Here is a 25,922-nt window from a genome sequence, read left to right on the forward strand (position 1 = left end):
GGAGAGGAGTCGACCGCGGTGGTATTTCGGCTCCTGGTAGAAACCTCCTGAATGGTCAACACCGAAGAAATCTTGAACTAAAAACAAACTGAACACCTAAACTCAGCTAACATTAGCAGCAGCAGGTCAGCTTGAAACACATCACAGGACTAGCTGCACACCGGCTAGCTAGTATTTTTCAGACACGGATTTGATTTGTCTCTGACCGATCAGTAGTCTGCAGTGTTTTCACGCCACCTTTTTGGTATAGGTGATAACAAAAAAGTATCAGGTACTGTTTTCCCCAATGGAAAAAGGGAAGGAAAAGTCAAGGAATCACCAAAGTTAGTAATATAAATTTGTTGGGAACCATGAATGTTTGTACATAAAAAAGTGGTGAAATATTCACTATGATCATCAGCCTCATCAGCCTTAACTTGACATGGTAGAATTGCCTTTAAATGTTAATTATTTATTTTCAATTTATTTTCAAGAGTTTGAGTATTTACAGTACATATTATCATAATGTTTAGTTAAACCCAAGATTGCAATTGCTGGCTGCTGCCTTGCCATGAATTAGAGTTATTTTCTTTACATTCAGCTTAATCAGTTGTATGCTCAAAGGAAAACAACAGTGTGTGTGTGTGTGTGTGTGTGTGTGTGTGAGATTCTGTGAATGTGTACACATTAGTTGTAAGTGGCGTCCGAGAGGCTAGCATTGTCAAACAAATTACACAACGAAAGAGGGAGCCTGTGCTCTCAAAGATGTTATAGCGATTGAGCTTCAGAGTTAGACTGTGGCATTCTTTAAACACGGTGTGTTTGGGTAGAAGTGGCGTATTCAAACACATGGATAAGAGAGATGGGGGTTGTGTAGCAAAATGCATTACAGAGTTGCAGAGGTTAAGGGAGTGCAACATTTCTAAGCACATTATGCTGGAGCGACGATGGCATGCTTAAACAGACTGCTGATGGAGAGTGGGGAGAAAGGGGAGTTCAAGAGAGTTTCTGTTTTATTTCGGCAAGGTGTGTGTGCTTTGTCTGCCCATTAGAGTGCTGACTGAGTTTTGACATCAGCTCAACCTGGGTACACAAACTTACCCGAGTGATTCGTCTCACCTAAAGCACACTTTATTGGCACACACATACAGGCACTGAAAAACACATATACATGCACATACACATGGACACATGTGTATAAAGTCACAAATGTGTATAAAGTCACAAACTGACACGCACACCCAGTCTTTTGTGTTTTGTTAAACTTGAGGCGTCCAATAAACCCAGCATGTAGAATCACTCCCAGAACTACACTCCTGACCTCGCCGATAAAGCCTGTCATGAAAGATTAAGCTCAGATCCAGCAAAACACTTCAAGACATGTTCCCCCATACTTTGTCTTGGCACTGTGTCCAGCCCAATTAACCTTACAAGCAGGCCCTTTTTCATGTTGCCAACTCTGAAGCAGCAAGGGTACCTCATCCCTGGCATTTTCCTTTGCCTGGCAACAGAACACCTTGAACAATGCAGAAAAAACATAAAAAAATGCTCTCTTCCACTCTTCTGCCCCTGTGGCAGGTCGAATCTTTTCAATTAGCCAGGTTGACTTTGCAAGGCTAATTAAGTCCTCATCCTTGATGAGCTGTCTGACTTCTCCTCCAAGCCTCTTACTTGGGGCTTACAGCTCCGCAGGGGCCACCGGCCAGACGGATTGTTGTCCAGCTGGAATGGGATTACCAGCCCGCCAGGGGCCTGAGGCCCACAGTCCCTGAGCTTTTGTTTGAATCTGAAGTGTCGAGTTGGAAGGGGAGAAGCAGGCAGTGAGGACTGAGGTAATCCTCTCCTCTTCAGGACTGCTCCCAAGAGGAGTGAATCCCTAGTAAACCACTGAAAACTGTAGACCACCAACCACCATCAGAGCCACTGTTTACACATCACAGCCCAGTAGGTAGAATGCCAAAGTTGAAGACTCCCCTGCCCTGACATGAATTAATGTATGCTGTAAAGGGTAATGTTCAATGGCTGTAATCAAAACATGTTGATCCCTGGCCAAGCATAAAATATAGGAGTTGGCATACAGGATTAGAGGCTTCCCACTGTGTAGCAGCATGTTGTGAAAACCACCTAGTCCAGTGGGATTTGTCTCACCCAGTACAACTAGATTATTTATATAATTAACCACCTGCCAATCTCCACCATTTAAACAAAATTAATCTATACTGACAAGAAAACAATTCACAATTAGCACACCCAAACAAAATCTTGCTATCGCAAAAATATTATCTGAAAACCAAAGTAAATGAAATGATTGCGAAGTTACAAACTTTTTGGTTTTAAGATAGACTTGCACAAGCATGTAGGCCAGAACTGAATGTATGTTACATTATGTATAAAATGATTGTCATTAATGCATGACTGAATGTAAGAAAAGAGTAAATGATGCTTAATCTCAAAAGCACTCAAACCCACCTGTTCTTGCTGTAGAGTGTATACAGCATATGATTTTACAGTGTTGTTGTAGATAATTATAGATGATTCAGAAGGTAGGCATTTTTTCAAAGGACACGTCTTGTTTTGTAATGTAGGTTTTGCCTACATTTTTCCCCTGACAGCTGTTGTTTTAAGGTAATCCCGCATATGGAAAATGAAGACATCTTTGTCACAAATAGCTTAGCTGAGGAGGCTAAACTTGTCAGGTTTGCAAATTCCTATAACAAAGAACGCAGTGAGTGGTTTGTCTTCCCCTTACTGCGTTCACCCTTTTTAAAGGATTAGGGAAGGGAAAAAAGCTAAATTCTGTAAATTTCCAGGTTTGTAACTGCAGTCAGGTTTTACGCGTTCATACCACTATGTATTTACAGCTTGAAGTTGAATGAGGTGTCATAAGTAGAAACCCCTATTAGTCAGCTAATTAGTTTCATTTTTTTGCAAATGTGCCTTGGATGAACACCATATTATTTTGTATCGTTTGCTTTTCTGATGAATATTATTGAAGATGCAAATGCACTGTAAGGCTCAGCTAGTGGTGTGACCTCTCCTCTGTCATGGTGCACCTGTGCCTGTGAGTCAGCCTCAGCCCCAAGCCAATACCAACAGGCTGTCTTTCATCGCAGTGTGTGACAGAAGCCCGCAAGATTAGAGCAGAATCCACCAAAAACAACCACACTGAGCCGAGGGATAATCCATAGCCCAAACATCAGAGGGAAACAGGAGGACACTGCTTCATCTATCATCCAACAAGAATCCACCCTGAAGAAAAACACAGGGACGAGATGTGCCGCTATTGTCCAACATCGCTGGCAACGGAAAAACAGGATGTGTTGACTTCCATGCCTGAGGTGACTGGTGAACCACTGTACAACCAGCCCTGAAACCTGTGATGCTATTGGTGCAATCAGCAACTGCTGTTATACATATTCACAAAGAAGTTCTCTTTTTTGTCTGTTGCTTCATTTGGAATCAGACACGAATAAAAAAAAGTTGGCAGTTTTATCACTGAGATGAGGATTAAAATTAAGCTCTGAGTAGACCTCAGGCTTCAGAGCATTTTTTTAAAAGTTCGGTGTGGCTGAAGAAAAAGCTGTGCTAATTTGAACAGTGCACCATTATGCACCATTCACTTCTCAGGTGACTGATGTGTTTTTTTATGCTATTCTTTTACAGTCATCACAAAGGCTTTAGTTCAAAGACGTCATTCAATGCCAGAACATGCAATACAGCTGTTTGAGACACTTTATACATAGGTATCTTAATCTTCCCTTTTTATCATCAACCAACACCCCACCACACACACACACACACACACACACTAATATACAGTACAGTATCTTCTTGGCTCTCCCTTTTGAAATGTAAGATGGCCAGAATACAGTGTATGTCATTGCATGATGTGATTGTCTGTGTGTTTGAGAATGCTTGTTGCGAGTTGCCAGTTCTCACCAGCAGGACCAGAGGCTGTTTTTATAGCTGCATTTGTTGCGTCAGTTCTCTGAGACGTCAGGACTGACGGGTCAGAGAAAAGAAGCCTCAGACTGAAGAGGAATGAGACTGATCCTTTGCCAGACAGCCTCAGCTGGGGGCCACCATCCAAATGGTTTTTCCAACAAGTCCCCACCCCCACAAACCCTCCACCGTCCACCCACTGTCCACCCTCCCTGCATTCATTTCTGGACTTGCACTGATAACAGCATTTCCGGGGAACTGTCCAAACAGACTGCCCTGTGTTGCTATGTGCGCTGTGTGTTGTGTTTTGGACATGGCGCAAATCAGGATTACTCCGTTAGATGGGTATCAGTTGGTGCTGCCTTGTCAGCATTTTAACAGGGAAAAGAAACTCCCCATTTGTGACACTGAGTAGTGGAACACACCACAGCTCGATATTTGTCCTGTAAATTGATTGTCTTTTTATCTTCTCTCCTAAATTGCCAGATGCAACACTGTTGAATTCTTCAGCTCTAGATATTTTCTCTCAGGCCCCAGATGGACTGCTTTGTGCTGGCCGAACAGAGCATACAAATGACACACTGACTTATTTATTTTAACAAGGCAGTACAGACACAAACTGCTGCCATTTATATTCTCTTCCTCCGTTTTCTCTCATCCTCTATGTCTCTCTTGTTTTCTGTGGTCAAAAGAAGAGTCTTCAAAAGTCAGCATCATGGTCATTCCTCCTCATCTCTGGACAGTCTTATTTTCTAATTCATGGAGACATTCTTTAAAGACATTTATTATAAGACAGTAAAGAGTAATGGGTGTTTCATTTGCCATAATGAAACCTAATCACCCTGTGGACAGTGCTTTGAATCCATCTGTCCAGTGGGTTTAATAGTCCAAGTTGAGCAGCGGAACAGAGAGACTCTGGGTCTGCAGGCTGTCAGGGAAAGCAGTTGAAGGAAGGTATTTCTTTACATCTTAGAAGATTGAAGTGTGTGGATGATGATGAGATGAGTAATTGTAAGTCTGACCGTTTCCCCTTGGGAAAAGATAGATTCTGACAGATGCTGGAAAATCGTTTTAAGAGAATTCTCAATGGGATTGGTTAGGAGGAAATTAACTACTTGTACTTAGTGCACAAGTACACTTCAGTGTACAGTTTTAAGGCCTGATCACACCAGCATTTTAAGAGCAACATTCTGCGGTAAAATCAAGTCATTCCAATGGGACCACCAAGATCAGCTGATTTACTAGTGGGGTAAAGTAAAAAAAAGTTACAGTTTTGCTTGATTATATGTGATCCTTGACCCGCAAATTTGCACCATTGACCAAAAGCTAGCCGTCTTGATAGGGCTGACATTTAAGGGAACGGAGAGCTGGTGAGTATAAAGCAAAGGAAGCATTGTAGCTTATTAGCTGTGTTTCACCATTTGCTTCATCATTTAACTCCACAAAAGAGAAATGGTTTGCACCCAGTTATCAGGCAGTTAATAAAGTTGAATGAACTAAATGAACATATTGTCCTATTAGTGGTTAGCTAACAAGCTCGGTAATTGACAGCTAGCAAGCTTGCTAACTGACACTTAGGATGGTCCTTAGCTTGAAGAACTTCAACCACTTCAATAATCTAATACAATGATGCACAGTCCTGAGAACAACATGCGAGGAGGGAGTAAACATCCCAGTAAAGAGAAAATAGAAATGTTGAAAAGCTATATGACAGACTAGCACTAGCATATCACCAGCTTTCTAATGTGCTAGCAATTAGCTTGCCAGCTCCATTAATTTGTGAACTAGCCCTGTGACACCAAGCTATTTGGTGCACAGATGAATTTCTCTGTGGAGTTTCTGGTGTTACTAGACGTCAATTTAGACTGCTTAAATGAAGGAGATGAATGTATACAGACATTTCAAAGGGATGGTTAGAGAGGGATAGTGAGAAATATTGGCTAGATAGCAAACATTCACATTTAATTCTTTTCTCTTCTTTCCAAACAGCACTTATGTCAAAAATCTAAATTGTCTGTAGTGTATAGGCAAAAGTTTGCTGTTAGTATCTGCCTGCCTGTGTTATTTGCCAAGCAAGTGTGAAAGATAATTGGTCACCTAGGAGGTTTTAATGGAGCTGCTTTGATGGAGTCATTTAGTTGCACCACTTTGCATTTCATCACTTCTGTCTGTCAATTATACTTGATTTACAAGGTGTCTAAGGGACAGCAAATGTGAAGCATCAATTTCTGAGTGGATGATTGCACTAGAGAGAGAAGAGATGTCAGGATATATCATTCATTAACATGGCAGGATGTCCTTCAATTATCCCTTGTCGAATTGGAGGGAATCATTTCAGTCATTACTTTTATCAGGAACGACCTCTCCCAGGTGTGCATGAGCTTGTGTGACTTCTATAAGATCATACATAACCACTTCAGACTTTTCCAGAGCTATTGTGCTTTTGTACAGGTGGGACTCATCGCTCACCATACTGGCCCGTCAGAAGTCTGTGTTTGCACAGATGGTTTGTATTCACACAGGGCCCTATATGAATGCTGTAAAGCTAGCAGAATACAAGGACTGTCTGCATAGAGTAATGAATAGAGAGTACATGACAGTTTTGTTCTCAGGGTTACATGACAAGGGGTCTCATAAAAAGTTAAAGGCGACAGACATTAACCACTTTCCCAGACAGACTAGGGCACAAAGGTTGCCTGAAGCTGCCCAAGGTTGGGTTATGAGCTCTGATACATTTGAACTGATAATATTGTGCTAATGACTTTGGGAGAGGGCTGGGACAATAAATAAAAGAAGGTAATTATGTTGTTAGAAATGGGAGCCATAACTCTTTTTCAGGTTAAGGTCTTTTATCTGGAAGAAAAACAAGATTAGGTAATGAGAGGTGATGAAGTTTGGTGTCAGTTGGGCAAGACCGCTGCGTATCTGCGATGAGTTTTCATCTTCTGATAAAACACAGAAATGTTTTCCCTCTGCGTCAAAGCGTTAGCCTGTTCACACAGCTGGGGTAAATCACTGTGGAGAAATATGTGGCACTGAGTCACCCACATGCCACAACACATCTACTATATTAAAAGGAGACATTCGCCAACTTAGCTAAAATGCGTCATTTTACTTTTAGTTGAATCATATGGTAGTAATCAATGATGGGCTCGCTTCTCAAAACGTATTGTTCTCAATCATAATTTCATAATTTATCGTACGTTTCTCATCACTTTTTAACTTTTTATACCCCCCCAAATTGGCAAGTGCTTCTTCTCCTACAGTAAAAAAAGAGGACAACTTCGCTTCCTCTCCTCTCTTTCCCTGTGAATGATCACAGATAAAAATGAAATTTAATAATGTAGAAATTCAATAAGAATGGAAAAACTTCCACGTTGAGAAAAGGGCTAAAGTATCTCTGGTCTTACTTATCTATGCGCTATATGTGAGGGCAAGCAGCTAATGATAATTTTGAGGATGTGGTGTCATGTTTTTGCATAATTCATACTCCATACATCTTAAAGGGTGATACTTAATATGACAAACTTAACTTAATGAGACTTTGTAACTGTAATATAATTGCCTGAAATGAAATAGTCATTTGTCATGCAGCTCAACACTGAGAAGTAATTTGATTATTTAAGAAAAATGTAGGTATTGTGGTTAATTCACTTAGTAGGCATAGGCATTGCATTTTGAATTATGATTCTGTTTAAACATTTAAAAAGCTCTCACAATGGTAGCAGAAACACTGGGGCAGCCAGAATCCCTCGGCTAACTTTTCTGCACACAATCTATTAAACCAGTCACATTTGTATTTAATAAAATGGGTTGAGATGTTTTACAGAGTAAGTACAGTTTCCTCATATGGGATTTCAGGCTTCGGTTTGACTCAAAAAATGAACCCCCCCCCCCCCCAAAAAAAAAATTATGATTGAACACTTGCTCAGCAGTATGAATGCAGTTGCACCCACTTGTCTCTCTGTCTGTCTGTCTCTCCACCTCTCCTTATTTAACACACATATTCTTGGAAGCGAATGTGAGCCATATTAAATCCGACTCCTCTGCTGAGCCGTAATGCGAGCGCCGGCGGTTAGTTTTATATGTTTCACGAGCGTGTAAATATTTAATAGAAGAGCGGGATGGAGTGCTGTGTCACTGTTCCTGCCCTGTCAGCCATGCAGACGCAGACAGAGAAATACTGAGAGAAATTCTCTCTGACAGGAGAAATGTATGAAGTCTTATTCTTAACTGTATTTTGTCGTAGTTGGATTCTTGGATCATGTGACACAGACATGGACATACTATCTGTTTATGGTTGCAGACGGTGTTAGTTGGTATAGATGTTGGTACCTAACTTGATATGCATGAAACATGATGGTGAGGCAACAGCATTCCAAACTCGGGATGTGCGTTAGGGGGTTCTGTCTTGGTATTTTGTTACTGCAAACTGTATGCTTACAAAGGCTGGTGGGAGTTCAGATGCGTTTTTTCCATTTTAGTTATACAGCTTGAAATCCCAATCAGTTGATGAGCTGAGTGCTTGTGCAGGACTAAAACAAATCATCAAAGCTGAATTAACAAACATTGACGTCAAACTTTCCTGTGGAACTCTTTGTGGTGAGTGGTAATCATGGCCATTAATATTTTGCTTGGCCGACACATTGCAGATAAAGTTGAAAATCTTTTTTGAAAATGCTCTTTAGGGGTTGTGTTTGTGGTCTAGAGGTTTAGGACGACCATACAATTGTAACATCCCCAGTTTAAGTCTAGCCAGGTTCCTTTGCTGCATACCCCCCCACCCCTCCCCTTTTTTTTTTCTCTCCCAACATTTTGCTATACTCTATCCAATAAAGGCAAAAAAGTAACCCCCCCCACCCACCCATATTTGTTTAAAGAAAACAGGAAGGTCTTCACAATGGAATAGAGTGGAAAATATGTGTACATAAACTGATAATTGATTTATTGTTATTAATCTTTTAAGCAAACATGCAAATAATCAGTGGTTCCAGCTTCTGAAATGTAAATGCAAAATATTTGCTGGGTTTTGTAACCTATTTTATTGCTTACTGTCTTGCACATATTCTTTATTAGTATTCTCTTTGAAAAATAATTTTTATACCCTGTCAATATAATATTTTTATATTTATATGTTTACTGTTACGCACCAAGTCACCAAAGCAAATTCCTTGTATGTGTAAACTTACTTGGCAATGAAGCTGATTCTAATTCTAATACAGATAATTAAACTGAAGGTCTTTGAGTTTTTATATTGTGGGTTGGACAAAAGAAGCATTTGAATATGTCAGCTTGGGCTTTGGGAAACTGTGATGACAATATTTTACTATCATCTGACATTTCATCGACCAAATGATTAATCGAATAATACAGAAAATAGTCAACAGATTAATCTATATTGACTATAATTGTTAGTTGGTACCAGAGACGAGAATTTTATGCAGGATTTTATGATGATGAATTGCCATCAGACTGAAATCAGAGAAAGAAAAAATACTTTTGTTGCTATTTCAGCGTGGGCGAAGAAAATATTCAGACAAAGTTAAAGGTTAAACAAGGTCCCAGCATAATGCTTTTAGTCATCATTATTCCCCTAACCTTAACAAATGCTTGCTGCTCAGTTAGGTTGCACTTTAATTTCGACAACCGAGCAGACAAGCTAATGCTCTTTGAAAGATTTCTCAGAGGCCTTATTCACTATGACTGGTGTTGTAGATGGGAGTCAGGGGTGAGGGAAAGCAGATTTCTCCAAGGCCTATAAGCTTCCTGTTTTGGCCATATAGAGGGAATAATGAGCTTCTCCACTGTTGTCTCAGCCCAACCCTGGACTTAAGTCCTCCCCCAACAAACCTCCATTCACAAACGGTGTGTTATTGCATTAACATATACATACAAGGAATCCTTCAGGTCTTGGATTAGTCCACGCCCCCCTCACTTCAAGATTTCTATTGGTCCTTTCCGCATCAGTGGTGCCTCCTGATGAGCTTCCTTTTGACTCAAACGAGTTAGAAGTCTTTCATCTCTGAGTTGGAAGTCGCTCAGTCATTCATTTGGAACATTGTACTTGTTGTTTAGCTGCTCTGATTTAAAAAGCCAGTTGGTTTACATGTAGTGTAGATCATTATAATGTTCTTCAGAAGAAGAAATTACACCTCTGTTCTGGATATGGTTATGTTGCTCAACAAGTGCATGCCAGCTGATGTCAGACAAAACAACTCCCCCGTCCTCCTCCCTCATGCAAGCGTCAGCAGCAAGCCGACAGGAAATGATCAGATTCTATGAATCAGTGTTACATTTCAGTCAAATTTCCTCTCTTCCTGTAAACGATTCCTGATCTGCCTTGTTACCACCATAATCTTATGAGCAAAGAGGACACATCTGTGTGAGGCAGAGCTCCACAGGAGACTTCCGTCACCAGAAGATGGATGGGAATGTATCAGCAATGAATAAATACACCCAACAACTTCCCTTCATCCCTCCCTCATTGCAACAGATGTTATAGTGCGGTAGTGTTTTCTCTCCCATGGTGCAATGTGGTTCCACTTTTGTTTATTTACATTCTCATTCCCGTACTTGTCCTGAGTGGATGTGGAAACTGGATGTATATGCATCATGGAACTGCGTGTATGTATGTGTAGGTGGACGGCCCTGCTAAAAGAGATTACCCAAGCTCCGTCATGCACACGATGGGGTTGCGTGACCCCATTGTAAACGTGGAGGCTGACCTCTGACCTTTTGAGAAGCGATGAAATGGAGGGAAACCGCCCATTTCCCTCCGCCGGAGTTTGGAGGGTCTTCTGCTGCAGAGGAAGCATTGTTAATGAGCTCTAGAATGGACTTTTAGCGCGACCTCCACCTTTGTTTGAAGAGTAGGAGTAGGGCAAAAGAGCACGCAAGAGCAGAAACAGGTGTCAGCACTTGACTGGACCGTTGATGAATAGGGGAAAGATTTTATATTTTTTGTGATTGTGATGGAGGTCAAAGTATGTGTCTACAATGGTGTAACTGCCAGACCTTCTTTCTATCACACCCCAGGTGTCTTTTCTGTTAAAATGATCTCTTTGTCTGGATTTTGGAAATATTAGATACCCTGAGTTGACACTTTCAGGCTTCATATACTTTGATATATAGCTCATTATATAGCTTTCACAGAGACAGACAGGTTTACAGAGTTACAATAATGATTGCCTACACAGATATGTTTTATTTTTTTGGGGTTCCTTTCGTTTGCCCATACATTCAGGTAAATGTTTGATTGTGACATAGCAGTTGCCCAACTGATGATGTGTTAGGTGATCTTCCGCCCAGTGTGTGTGATGAAAAAGTCCAGAATTGCTCCATAACTTACGTACCTCCTCGTATCTTCCCTTTCACAATAAACATCTCTATAACTCACCCATGTGTGGACGTTTTACAGTTTCACTTTCCTCACTTGTCAACTGTTACTGCATCTTTTATGGTGTCATATGATTGTGGAAACACCCCCGCATGTGCAAACCTGTCCAAACAATAACCCACTCCACTCGCTTTGCCTTAGCCTGTCAGATAAGCAGCTTTAGGGCCTTGGTTAGCAGTTCACTGCCACAAAAATGGAAATGCAGCTCTGTCATAACACCCACTACTTGCTACTGTTCTTCCTCTGTCCCTCCACCCATCTTTCCTGTCTATCTCCCACTTTTTCGTCATCCATGTTTCCTGGAAATCATCTGCTGAGTAAGGGGTTGCTGTGTGACCTCCCGTAACATGGAGTAGGCAGTTGTGTTTGGGAACAGGAGATGAATAGGAAAAGGAACTCCTGTGGCATAAAGGAAGTGATGGCTTTTTGTACCTTGAACTTTGTATGTCATTTATTGGAACAGCAGTTATTTTGTTGTAACAGTGGCAATGGCCTCAGGGACGTTGGGTCAGTTAGGTTATGAGCTGTGCGGTTTGTAGGTGCATGCTGAAGAAGGAGAAAGGCCAAAGGGCAGTGTGTGCGAAGTTCAGGGTGGGACATTTCCGATGTTCTCTGTAAAACAGACATCTGGGGTCATGTTAACGTAATCATTTTTTCTAACACACACACACACACACACTGAACATTAACAGGGCTTCGCATACTACCGGATGAAGATACACCATCATATCAGTAACAGCACCTTGACACTCGCCACACACACACACAGACCTGTTTGACGCCTATCCGCTATCCGCTGTGTCCTCATAAGCAGGGTGTCTCATGTCCTCTTCTATTTTTACCAGCAGGCGCTGAAAGCCTCTGGAAGCTCCTTGTCAATGGGCATCTCATTCCACCGCCAACGGCGTGTCACCATTTATTAAGTCGTCATTACTCAGGACCGCTCCGGCTGCCGTGATGTGCGGGGGGGGGGGTCTCAAATAGATCGGCTAAGATAGGTCGGACTGTTGCTGCACTCCCTAAAGGGCAACACATAAAGGCATGTTCCAGCACATCTCACTCCACCGGTGAAGATCGATGCAGGTAGCCAGTCTACCATTAGTTTGGCTAATGCAGGTAAATGGGAGGAAGGTGGCTGATTAGGGCAGAGGGGAGAGGCAGAGGTCGATGGAGAAGAGAGGCTGAGTGTGAGAAGAGGACACTTTCATTTGTCTGTCAACACATCTTTTTGTTTTGGGTAAACAGCTAAAAAGGCTGTTTAGACTAAAGGGGTGATGAGATACAAGGACGTGGACGCCCTGGTTGTGGAAGTGAATGCAAGCAGGCACATATCAGGATTCATTCAGAACAATTTAAACAGACGGAAGTAGTAAAAAGGTGCATTTGCTTTAAAATTCTTATAATCGGAAAGGGTAACTCAGCCGATTTCACACATCAGTCTGTTTACAGGTCTTGGGGAGCACTACTGCATATATGAAAAAGGTTATACAAAGCCTTTTGTAAGAAACGATGAAGCAGCCGCTCGCGCTCGGCTCTCTGATTGGGTCCTGCAAAGCAGAAACACGATGCTACTGACCGGGTTTTTGACATTGTATCTTTATTAAAATATTACGTACGGTGCAAATAACACTTATCTGCCTACACTTGTAATGTACATGTCGCCGTTTACTTTGCAACCACTCCCAGTCTGTGCCGCCACACTGCCATGTTACATTCAGTAACAGTCCCATCTGCTTCATATCGTTTTAATGTAGACAGAGATCAACTCCAAAACGCAGCTAAAACGCTGATGTGGAAGGAGATCATATTCATTTTAATTCTCCGTTTGTAAACTAAAACGGAGTAGTGTGGATGGGTCCTATGAGTAGGAAAATGAAAATTATCTTGGGGTGGGGAGTAAGAAAGAAGTAAGCTTACCTCTGTAGCTTGAGGCTGTGGTTGAGTTGCACTGTGGGTAATGTAAGTGCTAGATTTTGACATGGAAGAAGAAAGCATGGAAGGAAAATCTGGTTCTGCTGCATATACTTTGATCACTTTGTTGTCCATTGTAATTCTGACAATGATTTAGCAATTAGGATGCTAAATCTGTACACACAGCAAGTATACTGTACTCAATCCTTTCACCATCATAGAGGCTTAACAGTTTAATTGGAAATGTGTGCATAGTTTCAATTGGTTATGACAACATTGTACTCACTAAGTCTTTAATTGCAGTAATTGCTGGGATCTGGGAACATGGTGACGTCTAAAAAGTCAGATGAGGCAAGAAACATGAGCAGATCAAACAGGTTGTAAACAAGTCAACTTGGCTAAACAACCGTTTATCTAAATCACTTTATTTGGACATAAACAAAAGAATATTCACCTAAAATGTCAGTCTAATCCAGCATTACACAGGAATACTGGGTTTCCACAGCTACGGTAAGTATAGCAGGTCAAAGTTGAAACAGGGAAATCTGTCTAGAAACTGTGATGGAAATTTATAATGGACAGTTTCGATAATTATTTTAGAGTTTACTTTAATTTTCTCTTCAAGATAACTTTTGCTAAGGGAATAACAGGGGTACGGTAACCTTATATCATAAGCACAGACTCATCCCGCTCACTATTCCGGCCCAATTCTCAGGTTGTTTTCTTCAAGTGTCTTGAGGTGTGTGAGTTGACACATCAGCATGCCTGTTTATCAAAGCTTTTATCACCTTACCACTGCCATGTCACCCTCTGAGAGGAAGCAGGAGGTTCCCACTCTCTCACACACACACACACTCACACAAACACACACACACAAACACCTGCAGGGTCCAGCGGGGGTTGAAAGTAGGGGGGCGGTGTTGTTGACATGCCTTGCTGATGTGAATGGCTTAAACAGATACAGGATCCGCATCAGACTATACAGGTTAACTACCAGCATGTTTTCCCTTAACCGGCATGTTTCATCTGGATAAGTCACACATCTAAAAGCTCTACTCTGTGGGAAAATTGTGACTTGTAATTTATGTACAATATTCCTCATGATTCTCTGAATAATATGTCTGAACTCGAAAGAAAACAATTGTGGAAAATTAATAGGGACATTATTTTAACAAGCTATAGACCTCTGTAAGTAATCTTCTTTACAATCTACTTTATTGAAGGTGGGGCTTGGAACGTACATGATATGGCTGTTAGACACTGTCGTTCCGTCTTGCCTGGTCCTGATTCATTTCTCTCAACTTTTCCACGACCGTGACCTTGTTTTTCTTCATCCATGTCATCCAGTCTGATTCTTACTCCCAAACCCACTTCAATCCATGTTTTAACCCAAAGATCCAAAGTCCAGAAAAGGTCCCTTAATGCATTTAAAACTAAAAGATATTATGTGGATTATCTATCATTGGCCTTGCTCGTTTGTAGTGATGCAAGTCTGATTTGTGAAAACACTATATATTCTGTATATTTCCTGAAATTTTGTCGAGCAAGTAGTCACACATCATGACCCCGTGCTGACACAGCTGGCAGATGATGAAAAAGCTGTAACATATAAATTCCCCTCGTCAAAATCCTGAAGAGACAATGTCCTGCCCTTACATATATCAGCCTCTAACGGCTTTTTCCCACAACAAAGCGTCTGTTCTAGAACTGTTTTTTTTTCAATCCACCAAACAAAAAAATCTGCCAACATGGAACAGAAATCCTTAAAGCGCTCAAAAAATATAAAATTTAAACAAAAGTTTAATATCTACAGTTCTGTGACAACTGGGGAAACTACTGAGCCTGTGTGTTATGGTCGGAAGCTCCCTAACAGCTACGAAAGGGACCTTGTGGTGAGATATTTTTCAATTCAGTTATATAAAAAAAATGGCTGCTGTAACTTTAGAGACATGGAATCAGTGTACATCAGATCACGCTAAGATGCACAGCAAAATACGGGGGCACATTTGACTAATCTTGGTTCTCTAAAATAATGGAGCTAATCATTAACGCTAAGGTGCACAGCAAAATACAAAATTTATTGTCTCTTGGGTATTATTGTCTTTACACTTGTTAAAGCACTTTGTAACTTGTTTTTGAAAAGTGCTCTACAAATAAAGATTATTATTACTATTATTAACAAGATGAAAAAACATGTTTTACAGGTGCTGACTCAAAGCACACGACTGAAGGCAGGAGTCAGACAAAAGATCCTTACAGATCTCTGTGAATTTAAATTAGTTAAATCAATTAAAAACAGTTATGTCAAGTGAGAGCTATCAGTTCAGTGGATCAGTCTTTTGTCTGACTTCTGTTTCAGGACACTCAGGTGACCTGCAAATCAAATGACAGGGGCTTCAAACCCAGTGAACGCCTCGTTTGAGCAAGAGATATTAGAATAAAGGAAATGATGAATTAATGACTACCAAAAGCGCAGAAGAGACAAAACTATAAAAACCTGGCAATCCACTATACTGGTTTCATCGTTGCTCTAAAGTCATCCCGCCCCTCTCTCTCTCTTTCACAGCACTCCCCTTCTCTCGCTCTCTCAGCTGCTCTCCCTCCCCTCCCCTCTCTTCCTGTGGATGGTGTAGCTCTCTCTCTTTCTCTTTCTCTCTCTCTCTCTCTCTCGCAGTCTGGTGGAGCTGCACACAAGGATTAGAATGTTGCTGTGAGTGTCTGCTCAAAGAGAAGAAGCCAAAAGACAGAAAGAGATAAACTATTCTCTATAAAAGGATAGCCTCACTGTTGTGGATAAGTGATCTGATTTACCTTTTATACAGGCTCTTCCTTTCATCTCATTCACGCCAAGCTGAAGCCTTGCTGAGCCTTTACCTGGGGGAGAATGGAGAAGCCAAGGGACTATAAAGCCTGGACCTCCACACGGGGAGCCATGTGAGCGGTACCCCTCCACCCACTTCACAGTACAGAAGTCCCCCAACTGTCTGCACTCTGAGCTGGGGAGCACAACCAGGATTTTTTCCCTCCCCTCCTCTCCCTGGAACCTCCACTTTCAGGGCTTGCGTGGAGAGACTCTCCAGGGCTTGGCGTACCCCAGTGGGAGACACTCATCTCTTGGGCACTGGTTGGGGTGTGAGTGCCCCCTGGTCTGGAGGCCAGCCAGCAGCACTCCAGCACCATGGATTACCTGTTTGGGATTGTAGTGCTGCTGTGCGGGGCGGTGCAGCCAGGAAAAGGTGTTGAGCCCAAGCACAACGTACCCAGGCTAAAACTGTCATACAAGGGTAAGCCCATTTTCCTTTCTTGCCTGACTCCAGGATATATGGGACCGCTGCAGTTGCTAGTGCTTTTCACGTAGACTAGCTTGTCTTGTCCATTTTTTCTCGGCCGTGGGTGGTCTTTCATGCTTTTCTTTTAATCCATTCTTTCTCATGTTGAGCATCCCTTTTTCCTCTGCTGTTTCTGTGAATCTATTTCTGCCTCTGTGTCTCTCTATTCACTCTTTCTTCCTTTTTGGTCAGTACACTGCATCTAACTCTCTGCTTAACCTTCTTTATTCCTCTCTGCTATTAACTCACTCCTTCTTTCTCACTCGCTCTGCCTGTCTCTCAGAATTCACTAGTCTTCTTACAAATGGTCAGATTGGTTCCATATGCTGAGGACAGGCTCTTGCCTGGAGTTAAATGTATATATTGGCCCCTGTACCAATTTTCCCCTTGTGCTGTCCCCTTCTGCTAGTACTGTACAGCCCTGTTAAGTGCTCTGAACAGGCTGTAGAGCCTCTGTTTCAGTGGCTTCTGTCCCAAAAACTCTTTTTCGCCCATGACACGGAGCCTTTCTTTAAGGGGCCATGCAGGTTTTTCATTACTGTATCCTTAATGGAACAGTTGTAGAGTTTTGTTCAAATGGAAAACTATATGCCAGTTTAATGTGCATGCATTAAATAATCTCTTTGCAGTAGAATGTATTGGTAGAGAATGAGAGGGAGTTTCGTGTCTTTTTATATCGTGCACGTGTAAGTTTTTGACGTATACAGCAAACATGTTATTCTCTCTCCTTCTGTGTTATTTTGAGGGGAGACTGCGGAGCGCCGGTTCTTCCTCTCCTCCCTCCCTCTCTCTCTCCCTTGCTCTCTCTCTCTGTCTCTCTCCTCTCTCACACCCTACACTAAATCAGGCTCTTTGTAATAGCAGACTTTTCATCTCAGCTAGAAATAACTGGCAACATTTTTGACATATTTTGGGAATTTTATTTTTTTTTTTGCTTTTTAATGTCAGTGAGGGAAGCTGTTGTGGGTCTTTGTCCTGAAACATGACCGAAAGTATATGGCTGGGAATGTGGTCTCTCGATTCTGTATTTTAGTCCCGTTTCTCTCATAAAACATGCCCTCTGAAAATTTATGAACTTGCTGATTTGCCGTCGTTATGCAGCTGAAAACACGAGTGTGTGTGGTTGATAGTCCCCGTGTGTGTTTGACTGTCACCCAAAGCCATGGTTCCTCAGATAATATCAATCTATGTTGAGGGAAAACCAAATATCTGTCTTGAAAGGGGTAAATGTGATGTGTGTCACTCTAATTCATTTTCTATCTTTATCCAGACGTTTGGTGTAACTTATGTTTAGAGGCCTGCTATATCACATGCTTTATTCTTTAGATGGAGTGCAAGTTGTAATTTTGGTATAGTATATTTTCCTTGATCACCCTTTCAACTTCCAAGTGTTTATGGTGATTGTCTATGTTCTAAATTTAAAATAAAAATGTATGTGACTTTTGTATTTTAACATTTAATAAGATTTTTCATTGTGTCCCGGTGGCACTGTGGTTTGGTGTAGCTGGCATATCACTGTGTATGCCTTTTTTTTGCACATAGTTCCCAGTTACTGGAATAACCTTTCAGGCACCACGAGTGATCTTCGCTATTCACACATCTCGCTTCATTCAGGAACATTTCAGTCTTTCACCTTTTCACACATGTCGTGGCAATGCTGGGATAGATTGGGCAAGGGACGATCCAGCAGATGGCGGTAATGCAACACTTACAAATGCCAACTGCCATGAAATACAACAGAAGAAGAAGATGGGGGAAGGCCGGATTTACATGTACACGGCACGATGGAACTGGAAGACGTCTCATTATTTTCAGAAACATAGCAGGGAGGAGCTGTGTTAATTTCTGGATCTGTCCAGTTTCTCGAAATTCTTGAAAAACGTAGCTGCGTTGCAAACAAATTAACTAGTAGTGCTTGTTTTTCAAATCACCCACGAAAACATTCACCAGGAAAACATTTGTAAACAAGTTACAGATTCAAATACGTCATCAGCAAAGTCTCGGGATAGGTTGGCTCGCTCTACGTGGAAGCGTCGTCGCACGTAACCCTTTATGTCCTGTCCCTGGAAAGTTTCTACTTTCCTTCACAACACAGCCATAAAGGCATTTCCCCTGAAATGTTACTAGGTCTTGAGGTGGGACGTTGGAGGCACAGATTTTCGATCCCTGTTCCCATTCCCATCGGACAATGTGCAGAAAATGTTCCTGAACATTTCAGAGAAAGACTGCCTGTGTGGATGGGGTTTAACACTTTGGTGATGACATGCATTTACCATGAGAACAAAACAAACCTGGAGAGACTCATAGTTGAACATACCTGCTACAAGTCATATATCCCCTGGCCTCCATCATGTCAGTTCACACGAAGCCAAGCCTCTAGGCATGATGGGTAAATGTCATCCCTTCTTTACGCAGCCATCTGTTTAAAGAATGTGAATATAGTTCCCTCCTGCCCCCTTTTGTGATCCTCTTCACTGTTCAGTCTGACAAGTGAACATGGTGCTGACAACAATACTAGACAAGAGATTTGTCATCAAGCATCAAAGTCTGTATTGAATGAGTGATGGATGTACGTCGTCAAACCAAGAGAGCAAGTCTGCTGGGAGAGAGAGTAGCCTGTCACGATAGATGTACTTTTGTGGATGTACGGTTATTTTTGCTAAAAGTACATCAAAGCCTTGTTGTTTATGTGTGTGTATGTGTGTGTGTGTGTGTGTGTGAATGTTCTTGCCACGTCTTGGTGTGAGGACTCAACACCCTCTCTTGTGATTTCCTCCCCTTAGACTGTAAGTGGTTGTCTCGGTGTGTGCGAGCTTGCGTGTGTTTTAGCGAGGCAAGAATGTGTCAGGTCTGGCGTGCACTCATATAATTAGACACCTGGTTTTGCGCGTGTGCACGTATGCATGAGCTCACAAATCGGCATCTTTTATTGTGCTGTTGAATCTCTGTTTCTATAATTATGTGTGATTGCAAACTGCTGTTGGCTTCCACTGTTGTGTGTGTGTGTGTGTGTGTGTGTTCCATTGTGTGAGTGAACATGTGATGTACAGACATCAGAGTGTATCATGACTGTCTTTGTGTGTCACTGCTCGCTAGAGTCTGCACTTGTGTCTTAGGCCCACAGGTGTTTGATGGCTCTGTTGATGCCTGTCAGGGGACAATTCTCAGTTAACACCCACTCTGTGGGCAACTGTGGAGGGGAGGAGATTTGCTTTTAATGAAGGAAAAGCTGGCAGACGTTCAGTAGATGACGTAGAAGGAAAGGAGGCTGGTTGTTAAGTGAAGTGTCACTCATCCCCTCTGCATCCACAAAGCCGGCATAGTAATTAAGTCAAATAAACGACAAGGAGGAATCCTCCTGAGAGGGACAGTCAAACAAGCGCTGAGCAAAAGAGGGGCCCTTGAGTGGGACGATCACAAGAGCAGAGAGGGAAAGAGAAACTGAGGCTCAGGAGTAGGACAGGCACAAGAACAAGGAGGGCCTGTGATTTGGGGGCAGTCAAATAAACACAGAGCGTGTGAGCAGAGTCCCATGAAATCATTCTCAAATGAGTGCTGATGACACACCTCTGGGGACTGATACCCAGAGAAAAAAAAGTGAGTGCCTGGAAAGGACAGGTGAACGACTGCAGAGTGAGCAGTTTGAGAGGTGGAACGTCTGAAAATGGAGGCAGGTAGATAAAATGACCCCTCATGGGACGGCTGGCGCAGCAAGTGCAGAGTAAATGATTTCCCTGTGGGGTCAGTTAGACATTCAGCTGAACGACTCCGGCTTCATGGGGACAGAACAATGATCACAAGAGTTAATGATTTTTTCTCTTCTCCTTGAGACTAGAAGAGCTCTTACTTTCCTCGCCTTGACTAGTAACACGAGGAGAAGAAGGCATAAGGTGAAATTCAAGTCCAAGTTCAAATAATCTTACTTAGTAAAGATTCACACGTATTTATATAATTTCCTCAAAGGCTGACTTGTTCGAACAACTGATAGACATCAATGTTGTGCTGTAATATTTAAAGGAAATAAATGGCAACCTGGTATCCTAAAAGTGAGTCATCATTACTTAAAATTGCCTAGCAAACTGTGAACATATTAAAATCATCATCTTAGATCATAGTGCTTCGGTATCTATTCGACGCTGCTGCTGCAGTCCTGCAATACAGCAACCCTGTGAATTGCAAGAATAAAAGCAATGATCCACACCCATGGATCAATGCATATCTGCACACAATCACATTCCTGAACATAATCCATATTTTAAGTAGCCATCAGGAGGAACAATGACCCCTAAAGGTCAATCGATGCACATACAGCACACAGTGACTCTAAATGCAGTGTGGGGGCGGGGGGAGATCAATGAAACTGCAAACTTGACCCCATTGTGATCCCTAAAGGAGCCAGCGGGCAGAACTTTAAAACTTAAAAGGTCTCGTTAAACAACCTGATAATTACCCTCGGCATGGGTAATTATGGAGGCTACTGTATGACCTCTTAATGCCATCGCAGTCGTTCCCTACGTTGGCTGGATGGGTGGAGGAGAGACAGAGCGAGACTGAGAAAGAGACAGGGAATCTGGAATTGGCTCACAAGCCTTCAAAATAGACACTTGGTGTGGAACCGCACTCATAGCAGTCTGGACTCAGCCCCATAATAAGGCCCGTCTGTGTGAGTGTGTCCATGTGTGTTTGTGCCTGCCTATAAAAATATGTACTGTTTGTATATTTGTGGGTGTTTGCATGTGTGTTGGTTTATCAGTGTATCCTATTCATTCTTTTATATGTGAATGAGTCTCTCTCTCTCTCTCTCTCTCTCGCTCTCTGTTGTATCCGTTTATTCTGCGGGCTGGGGCTGACAGAGCGGATGTAGATAATTATAAGGTGTTCTCCCAACGCGCCAACTTTGGAGATGTCTGCCTCCATCTCTCTGTCTCTCTCTTTCTCATGGTTCTTTTCTTCCTACCCCCTCCTCCCTCTCCTGCGGCTGAGTCGCATCTCAAGGAACCACAACACCGCAGACCCTAAGTACAATCTTCAATCTTCATGTAGGCTGTGTGTATGTGTAATTTTTTTTTTACTGGTCTCTTTGATTGCAGCTCAGTTGATACATATCTTTTGGGTATCCTTCTTTTCAACTCTGTTTGGACACACACACACACTTGAAACAGCCCTCATCTTTTCTCCCACACACAGCCATACATTCCAATAGTATAAGCCAATGTTTTGCATTGGTTTTCTTTTCAATCTATGTTACATCCGAATATACTACATTTCCTTACACTGACTCACATACCTGTCCGCAGTGTTTGGTAAGCTCCCGTCATCCCAAGTCCAATAGGTGAAAGATAGTATAATGAAGTTTGTGCGAGTGCGTATTTATGCTGACACTCAATTGCTCCAGAGATAATTGTGCAATGACTCAAACGCACTTGCTAAACAAAAAGCCATTCATCAAGTCAGAGAAAAATCTGTCACTTCTTCGCAGCATGCTAACAGGGAGAAGGCAATTTTGTTCATTATCATAGATTATTTCATACTGTGTCTAACTTATTTTATTGCATGTAATTTAAGCTAATACAAGAATGCACAAGTAATGATTTAGATGTTTTTATGTTGTCATTAGCTCATGTGGCAAAATAGGCGGGTATAATTTGTGAGTTTTACAGCCTTTCAATTGCATGTGTCTGTAGTTTGCTTTCCAAGTCGGTGTGTGCTTTGGAATACCAGGTATTTCCCCACTGATCATAAATTTTAAATATTTGCTTGGAAAATTGTATTTAAAGCTAAAGGATTATCAAAAACAAACTGGATGTGTGCTCATAGGCCACAATAGGAGGTAGTGTCAGCACAGTGGGGTGTTTGCTCAAGATTAATGTGTGTGCACACACAGCAATTGCGTATGTTCAGTGTACATTTTTGTCTGTGTGTACATAAGCACTGTACGGACATGCACACGGGAGAAATATCCTGCGCCTTTGCATCTGTGTTTGGGATGTAGGTTTGGGTTACAGCGCGGTGCAGATTGCTGAACCGCGGGTATGAATGGGTCCTCCGCCACCTGCTAAGTCTCGTCAGTCAGATGGAGAAAGGGTGCACCGTTCAATCTGAACAGAGTCGAGTTACAAATGAGGGGGACATCTCTGCAGACAGACAGGCTGAGGCTGAAGGACTAACAGACAACAGACGCACACACAGACAAAGAAAGGGGAGTGGCAGACCAACATAAATGTTAAATACATACAGAAAGGCGATTTTATAGCACAGGATTGATGTTTGTAAGGATGTGCAGTGATTTATAGTAATTATAGAGACTGCTACCACTCTAATGGTTTTTAATGTCAAAATTGAAGGTCAACTTGAAATACCAGTCCTTTAAAATCTCTGTAATTTAAGACTAAATTTGCTGTGGAGTCATTTTTTTTCTTTCCTTCACTTAGACTTGTTATTTCTCTCTTGCTGTCATAATAACAGAAGCACCATCAAATATATTGAGGAAGGTATCGAAACACTTTTGCTCAAATGTCGTACTTTACATTGCCACACTGGAAAATTGGCAAACATAAATCTTGACATTATATAATTTAAGTGCTTTGGATTTTGTTGATTAGCATTTTCCAGTGCAAATGCATTTCATGAAATGCAGACACAGTTTTCATTTATAAAATGAAACCGCATTTTGTTACGCGATACCCTTAAATAATGGTGCGCAGAGCTGAAATGTGCATCTGTGACTGTGGATTTGTGTTGGAGTGTCTCCGTCGCATCAGCGTGTTTGCTGTCACCGCTTGCCTGGGACACATTTCATGATCTGTAGCCTTGCCTCATTAATTTCTAATAAAATGGCAGAGCTGACATTCAGCTACACGGTATAGCTGACAGGCTGCACTAACAGGCAGTGGCTCCAGACATGACCACGCTAACCACAGCCTGGTTCCTCTCAAAGTCCATCCATCAAAATGCCTCGTGATAGCACTGTCTCCCTCTCTCTACACAGCTTTGCAAAGGAGTGATCTGTGTGTGTGTGTGTGTGTGTGTGTGTGTGTGTGTGTGTGTGGATACACATGCCACATTTTGCCTGTTTGTACATATTCAAACAACTTTGTGTCTGTGACTGTATTTGCATACAAAAGCAAATGTTTTGCAAGCGTGTCCATGTCTGTGTGTTTTCCTTGAAAGTAATAAGAACCAGAGAGGCTGAGCAGCCTGGTTATACCGTGAGCATTTAGTGGTGTGTGAGTGGGCTTTCTGCGGTAGGCATGGCCAGGCCTCTAGCCGTCTGTGGTCGCAGCGCTGGTGGAAAAAACACTCTCTGTGGTCCAGCCGTCCAATGACAGGAGGAGACGGACACTAATGAAATGGTTCCATATTCAACCGCTTTTGCTACATGTTTGCATTTCCTTTCTGCTGCGCTCATGTTTCTTAGTTTGCTGTCATTATCCTTGATTTGTTTTTTGTTTTTTTGTCTCTTCCAATATGTTGATTTTCTGCTTTTGTCTATTATATCAACCCTTCTAGTATACTGTGCTCTTGTTTATTATCCCTCCTCGCTCTCTGTCTTTCTCTCTCTCTCTCTCTCTCTCGGGAGAACGGGAATGTCGTGCGGTAAAGAGGAAGTCCAGCTTTTGGGTTGAGAGAGATGAATGGTGCTGCATGCTGAAATTCAGCACATACTTAGACTACTCATATAGATTCTGTGTGGTTTGGAATGTGGTCAGGTTTTCCTTGTTAGTCCCTCTGATACATATCCTATGGTTGAACATATTCATATTCATGGGACAGAATATGGTATTAAAATGCCCCATAAGATGCAGTTCTTGACTGTGAATTAGGGCTATGAGTCACTTTGGTAGAAAAATTAATTTCTATTCCAACTGAAACAGTGTTTTTCAGAACTGGAATCAAAGAAAACAAAGTAATATCACTGTGCCTTCAACATCACATATTTAGTGTGATTGTAATGACTAATCAATCACACACACGCACTTTGCTTATGCACACATTCTCTGATCTTTTCCATCAAATAACACATGGGAGCTCTTAATCGTAAAGTTCCCCGCACTGTGTGTAAGGTAGCACATTTCCTGTCAGAGCTGTCACTCATCTGCACCTGAATGAGGAATCCAACGGCCCAGGTTGTGTTATACAGACAGTCACCATGGAAACCAACCCACACCTGCTACTGTGCTTAGAAAGAGAGAGAAAGGGAGGGAGCGAGAAAGAGCGGGGAGGTGAACTTTTGAGGCATGTGTGGATATCCTTGAGCTTAGGATAATATTTGAACACTTTGTTAAGCAAAGCGCTCAGCAAATTTCCACGGGGCGGCTGTCTCATCTTTTTTTGTCTGACACCTGTGTTTTGTGGCGGAGGCCATCAGGAGAGCAGCAAAACGTACACCGCACCACACACAGAGAGAAAAAAAGAAAGCATTCGGAGGCAGGGATAGGAAAGACGGAGAGAATGACATGCCAAACCAAACCACTGGAGATATTACAGTACTGCGTGTCTTTGGTTTTCTGAAGCTAGCCTTGTATTTAAAAGATAAACATGTGTAATTCTCTGTGCCAGTTCCTTTTGAGTTGCCGTTTTCTTTTCAGACTGTCTTTTTTTCCCCCCTTGCCTGTCAATCGAGTAACTCTTCAGTAATCCACAGACACAGACTTACACACTTTGACGAAACACAGAAACACACCTATTGAGTCTAAGTCACATACCTCCTGCCAGCAGCAGAGGAAAAAGAAAGCTGTGTCAACAACAGGAAATTAACAAGTAAAATGTGTCATTTTAGCACTTTTTTTATATATTGAAAACCCCCTCTCTTCTCGTTGAGCCTTCACTGTATATATGAACAAGGAAAGCACTTGAAAAGTGTTGCATTAGTTTAATGAAATATTACCCATCTGTTGAATCTCAGTCAAGTGTTTTCCTCTGTCAGGTTTTTATGTTTCATGTCACTCAAACACACACTCACACAGCGGTGCGTACACACATTCAGATAAACATAATTTAATGCCCTGTCGCCTTTCTTTCATGTGGTTTCATTATTCCGCAATTGCGTGGCATGTAGTAGGCGTCTAAAAATGCCTGCATGTTTGCAGAATGGGGGAGTGAAGAGTACTCCACAGACAATTGCACTTGAATTTTGAATGTAGCTCTTTTCTTTCCCCAGGGCTTTTTGAGACAAAAGCCAGGTTATTTTCCATAATGGTGTATGGCAGAGAGACAAATGATAATTTATTTGAATGAATTGCTTATGTTTTTCTGTTTCAAGGGGTGTCCTTGAATATACAGTCTGTGTGTGTGTGTGTGTGTGTGTGTGTGTGTGTGTGTGTGTGTTTGGGCATGGAGTGAATATGATAATGAAGTAATATAAC

General features: G+C 41.9%; 2 protein-coding genes across 2 annotated transcripts in view; both read left to right on the top strand.

The window, feature by feature from the left end:
* tspan11 (tetraspanin 11) overlaps nt 1–16,391 on the top strand; it is an 89,401-nt gene extending 73,010 nt beyond the window's left edge. The window contains exon 9 of the mRNA XM_038738297.1: nt 16,051–16,391. Coding sequence (XP_038594225.1) covers nt 16,051–16,083 — 33 coding nt within the window. The 3' untranslated portion in view covers nt 16,084–16,391. The remainder of the gene's footprint in view (nt 1–16,050) is intronic.
* A 15-nt stretch (nt 16,392–16,406) lies between these two features.
* The window catches only part of sema3aa (sema domain, immunoglobulin domain (Ig), short basic domain, secreted, (semaphorin) 3Aa), a 32,470-nt gene continuing 22,954 nt past the window's right edge, over nt 16,407–25,922 (top strand). The window contains exon 1 of the mRNA XM_038738291.1: nt 16,407–16,512. Within this exon, the coding sequence (XP_038594219.1) occupies nt 16,407–16,512 (106 nt within the window). The remainder of the gene's footprint in view (nt 16,513–25,922) is intronic.

The sequence above is a fragment of the Micropterus salmoides genome, unplaced genomic scaffold (assembly GCF_014851395.1).
Source record: "Micropterus salmoides isolate LMB-PRFRI ecotype aquatic unplaced genomic scaffold, ASM1485139v1 Ms_hic_scaffold_23, whole genome shotgun sequence".
NCBI classification, from domain to species: Eukaryota; Metazoa; Chordata; class Actinopteri; order Centrarchiformes; family Centrarchidae; genus Micropterus; species Micropterus salmoides.